The sequence below is a fragment of the Leucopleurus acutus genome, assembly GCF_964270905.1.
Source record: "Leucopleurus acutus genome assembly, contig: HAP1_SCAFFOLD_548, whole genome shotgun sequence".
NCBI classification, from domain to species: domain Eukaryota; kingdom Metazoa; phylum Chordata; class Mammalia; order Artiodactyla; family Delphinidae; genus Leucopleurus; species Leucopleurus acutus.
In genome coordinates this window covers 64,433-70,228 of record NW_028138830.1, presented here as the reverse complement: position 1 = coordinate 70,228, position 5,796 = coordinate 64,433, and the positions used below count along the sequence as shown (strand labels likewise).

At 44.2% G+C, this 5,796-nt stretch overlaps 1 protein-coding gene across 1 annotated transcript; it reads right to left on the bottom strand.

Moving 5' to 3' along the window:
• Positions 1-403: 403 nt before the first annotated feature.
• LOC309978974 (UDP-N-acetylglucosamine--peptide N-acetylglucosaminyltransferase 110 kDa subunit-like) lies at positions 404-3,544 on the bottom strand (the record flags this gene model as incomplete). Its single annotated transcript, XM_082865800.1, has 1 exon — positions 404-3,544. One exon carries the CDS (start codon positions 3,542-3,544, stop codon positions 404-406), a length of 3,141 nt encoding a protein of 1,046 aa, XP_082721926.1.
• Positions 3,545-5,796: the final 2,252 nt, after the last annotated feature.

The following is a 5,796-nucleotide window of genomic DNA, read 5'->3' as shown; positions in this document are numbered from 1 at the left end:
TACCCAAAATATAAAGAAAAATATTAATTCAGAAGACTCGATCAATCCATGATAATCACAAAACGGCTGGGCAATCTCTATCTCCCTTCCACACTAACCATCCATCCCATGGAAGACCAAGGGAGATCAGACCTTCCAGACTTACCTTCCAGACCTTCCAGACACCTGGCTGCTGCAAAATTCTATGGAGACTCCTTGTGCAACAGCAGTTTCCCATCTCTTGTGTCTCTCCCTATCGTGATCATGATCATGCAGGAAGCAAGTCTGGCTGTGCTATTTCTTATCATTGACTGTCACCCATCTGCAGCATGGTATTGTACAGATAAGAAAAAAAGTAGTTCCCTTTCCCCCAGAAGGTTGAGGCTCAGGTACAGGGTAATTCTCCTGTGCACACAGTCATTATTTAGGCCGACTCAGTGACTTCAACAGGCGTAATCATGTGATCAGGTTTGTTGCCAGCTGCGTAATGCTCCCACATCTGTAGATAGAGCCGCTCTAGGTCCATTGTGTATTGTTTGGTGTTGAACAGAGGGCTAGATGTTCTCTGCTTCCAGACTTTGCCACGAATTTTCTTCAGGTATTCTAGATCAGTTCCCAGTTTCACAGCTATGTCTTCATATTCTTGTCTATTTTGAGCAATAAGCTCAAGACAGCCTAAACAAGTGAGCTGGGAAGCTGCAACTCGGGAAGCAAGAGTCTCTCCTGGCATAGTCACCACGGGTGTCCCTGACCAAAGGACATCCATCCCTGTGGTGTGTCCATTACAGAGTGGAGTGTCCAAGCAGACATCAGCCAGCTGGCCTCTCCGAACATGTTCCTCTTTAGGAGCAACAGGTGAAAAAATGATACGCTTCTGGGGAAGGCCCATATTTTGTGCATACTGTTGAATATTAGGTTCTCCTACTGCTGGAAAACGCAACAGCCACAGTACACTATTGGGAACACGCTTCAGAATATTTGCCCACATCTGCAAAGTAGATGGGTCAATTTTATATAACTGATTGAAGTTACAGTACACAATGGCATCTTCCGGTAACCCGTACTGAGAACGGGTGGTTACAATAATGGTACGGGGAACCTCCTCTCCAGTGGCAGCCTTAATGTTGATCTGGGTAGTTGCCAGTCCATTGCTAAGACTGAATCCATTAATTGTTATCTGAATTTGTCCTCTGTTAATCATTTCAATAACTGCCTCTGCAATAGTATTCATAGGAATGACAGGCATATTAAGAGCCGTATTACTGCTGTCTGCGTTGTCTCCTCCATCAGGACATTTCATCTCGACAATCTGCACATCTGGGAGACTATCAAGAAATGCTTTGAGGTCGATGCCATTCAGCACAATCCGATTGTCATAAATGTGCCCATTGGACTTAAAATCGATGACTGCCTTCTTCTTCAGGTGAGGGAACATATTAGCATGATCACCAATAAAGAAAGTACGGGGCATATAAGCCAGTTTCTCAGAATACTGCTCAGCAACTTCAGCAGGTGAAGTTTCCTGATCAGTGATGATATAATCCATGAAAAGCACGCCACTGGTCCCAGGGTAGCCCAGCCACATTGCCTGAACAGGAGCTGGCCTGAGAGCAAAGAGTTCATTTCGAGCACCCCTGGTATAACCATTCATATTTACAAGGATGTGTATACCATCTTGATGGATGCGATCAGCTGCTTTCCCATTGCATGGAATCTGAGAAAGATCAATGAAATGATGGGCTTCTGCCATCACCTTCGCTCGGAAGTTTGTGCCATCATCTGGGCTCAGGGCATAACAGAATACCTCAAATTTATCAGGATTGTGCATGCCTGGAATAGACTGCATAAGATGAGAAGTAGGATGATTCCCAAAGTCAGAACTCACGTATCCTACACGCAGTCGACCATCACTGAGCTTCAAGTCTTTTGGATGTTCGTACGGTGGTTTATGAAGGGCACTGATCTCATCCAAGCAGAGGTTCCCATGGCTCTCAGCAATAGCCTTCCTGAAGCCATGAGAAAGAGGATAGAGCATACTATGATGAGGCTGCACAGAAGGCAACCTATTCTTCTCCAGCTGGCCAGCCACAATGCTGACCAACTTCTTCATTCGCTCATCATAGTCTGTCCAATCACAGACAATCTGCAGGCAATGAGCCAAATCACAATAAGCGTCAGGAAAATCAGGTTCAAGCTTCAGAGCAGTGCGATAAGAAGCAATTGCTTCTGGAATATTCCCTGAATACTTGTGAATGGAAGCCAGATTGCTGTGGGCATCCGCAAGTGCAGGGTTAATCTGAATGGCACGAGTATAACACTGCAAGGCTCCCTGAACATCCTGCATCTCCTTTAGAGTGTCTCCCATGTTACAGTAGGCATCAGCAAAGGTAGGACTGATTCGAACAGCCTCCTTATAATGCATCAGAGCTTCCTGCAGTTTTCCCTGCTGCTGCAATACACTTGCTAAATTTGAATGGGCAACAGCAAACTCTGGGAAGACTTCTAATGCTTTACAATACAAGCGAACTGCCTCTTCAAAGTTTCCCTGGTCTCCTTTGATATTGGCTAGGTTATTCAGAGAGTCTGCATGGGTGGGACACAGCCGCAGAGCTGTATTGTAACAATCTTCTGCTTCGGCAACACTGCCCTTCTCTTCCAGAGCGTTGGCTAGGTTGCAGTAAGCATCAGGGAAATGTGGTTGCAATTCAATAGCTCGCCTGTAGGTGTCTACTGCCAGATCCATCAGGCCTTGCTCATAGTATACACAAGCCAGGTTGGCATGTACCACTGCATGATTTGGGCTCAAGCTTAGGGCACAAAGGTAAGCTGCCACAGCTCTGTCAAAAATCCGTGCCTCTTTCAAGACATTTCCTAAATTGATATAAGCATCCAGAAAATTGGGGTCAAGCGTGACAGCCTTTTCAAAGTGATGAATTGCAAGCCAAATCTCCCCTTGTGCATTGAAAACACAGCCAAGATTACTCCAAGCTACTGCAAAGTTCGGTTGCGTCTCCATTGCTTTCAAATAACATGCCTTGGCTCCTTCCAAGCGACCCAGGGCTTTGAGCAGGTTCCCCAGGTCACTGCGAACACAGTACAAATCAGGATTGCACTGAAGAGCAGAGACGTAAGCTTGTACTGCCCCTTCCATGTCGCCTGCTGCTACCAAAGCGGCTGCCAGGTTAATATAACCATCGATGAAATCTGGTTTGAGATGCAATGCATGCCGGTAATGCTCAATCGCTTCCTGCAACTGCCCTCTTTCCTTGTACACATTCCCCAAATTCGAATAGGCTTCTGCCAGAAGAGGGTTCTGTTTAATTGCCAGAGTACTAAAGTGGGCAGATCTGTCCAGCCTTCGACACTGGAAGTGTAGAGATGAAAGTAATAAAAGTACTCCAGTATTGTCTGGCTCTTGTCTCCACAGCTGCATGCAGTGTCTCTCAGCTGCCTCAAAATCTCCTGCCTGATACTCTCGATGTACCAACTCAGCTAACCCTTGGAAGGAAAGCATACGTTTCGTTGGTTCTGTGCTGTCGGCCACGTTGCCCACAGAAGACGCCATCTGGAGCTTCTGGAGAGAGTGAGAAAAGGGGGTAATTGAGTCCCGCTGCTGCCACTACTGGCAAGAATGTTTCTAGAGGTAGCAAATACGAGGGCAGCAGCCATACCACTGCTTTGGCAGGCTTAAGCGGCGGCAACAGTTACACGCACTGAAACTTAGGAACTCTGGTTGGCCATCTACCTCTCACGCTCTTGAAATCTTAATTCTTAACCCTGCCCTCTTCCACCATCTTCCTCCTAATCAGGGAATAAAAATTACCTATACACTTGCCTTAGAAGAAATCAAAAGTCAGTAGTCCAAACACTTTTTAAAATTTTGTTTTCTGTCCAGTTGGAAGGGAAATACACGATTGACTTTACTTCATCATTCATACAGTCAATGTGGAAAACATTAGGGCCGTGAATTTCAATACAGTAAGATCAGAAAATTTTAAATTGGCCTTCCCAAACCACTAACAAGTAACCGATGTTGTATATAATGCTAAAATCTTAGAGACTGAGTTTGATATTTTAAAAGTTCTGAAAGGATTAGCTAATTTCTCATCATACTTCTCATGCCTCAAACCTGAGTCTTACTTTTTTTAAATTAAATTTATTTATCTTTATTTATTTATTTTTATTTTGGCTGCGTTGGGTCTTCAATGCTGCGTGCAGACTTTCTCTAGTTGTGGCGAGCGGGGGCTACTCTTTGTTGCGGTGCCTGGGCTTCTCATCACAGCAGCTTCTATTGTTGTTCCACAACTCTATGGGTTCCTTTTTAGGTCCTATGAAGAACCCTAGAAATTAGTTCATGGAATTATAAGTTTTTGCAAAATTGTCAAAAGTGAGATATTTTAACTTCCATCAGGTAAGACCAGCGTCTCTTTCTTTGCCAATTTTCCTTCTATCATATTCCGCTATGTTGGATCATATTGGAATGGCCACAGGCTTTTTTGAAATCTGGCTAAGGAGATTTTATTTTTTCTGTGGTACGCGGGCCTCTCACTGTTGTGGCCTCTCCCGTTGTGGAGCACAGGCTCTGGACGTACAGGCTCAGCGGCCATGGCTCACGGGCCTAGCCGCTCCGCGGCATGTGGGAGCTTCCCGGACCGGGACACGAACCTGTGTCCCCTGCGTCGGCAGGTGGACTCTCAACCACTGTGCCACCAGGGAAGCCCTAAGGAGATGTTTTAAGTGAGGCTATTATGTGATTTTCAGACACCGCCATATGTAATTGACTATATACTATCGCATTACAGGAATAACTTCCAGTACTCATACTGACTACTCTACTGACTTAACCTAGCACAAGACACAGAAGCATAAGGACAAAAACCACCTTACAATATAGCCATGTCTTGCACTTCACAGCTCTCAAAGCATGTGCGTTTGAAGAAGAAAAAAAAGAACTGAAAAGTACAAAACCAGAAGCTAATCTGTGGAAAATTATTTCAATCATCAGGCATGTGAAAGATAAGTCAAAGATTCAGTTCTCATCAATGCTTAGTCAAAATGGAAATTTTCTTCTGTCAAGAATATACTCCAGGGGCTTCCCTGATGGCGCAGTGGTTAAGAAGCCACCTGCCAATGCAGGGGACACAGGTTCGAGTCCTGGTCCGGGAAGATCCCACATGTCACGGAGCAACTAAGCCGGTGTGCCACAACTACGGAACCTGCGCTCTAGAGCCCATGAGCCACGACTATTGAGCCTGCGAGCCACAACTACTGAAGCCTCCGTGCCTAGCGCCCGTGCTCTGCAACAAGAGAAGCCACCGCAATGAGAAGCCTGTGCACCGCAACGAAGAGTAGCCCCCAGTCCCTGCAAGTAGAGAAAGCCTGCGCACAGCAACGAAGACCCAACACAGCCAAAAATAAATAAATAAATAAATAAATAAATAAATGAATGAATAAATATACTCCATCAACAATGTGTGTAATGGAATGGTATGAATGAGTATTTTATCAGAATCCCTGTAATGCACAAACCTATAGCAGTACTGAAATCAGTAATGCATTTATAATAGTAAATACTTATGAGGAAGTAATCCATAGAGGTTTTCTCAAAGTTAACAATGAAAATGAATGTGACATTATCAATAATAAACTGTGAAGCTGAAATAAACTTTTCTAAACTATTAATAACTAGAAGCAAATTCTAATCAACCATGCTACAAGAAATCTATGTCTAAAAACTACAAAGTTTATTTCTTAAAATTTTATTTCGAAAATACATAAACTGTCGTATGAGGAGGCAGTTAAAGAATATATAGCTAA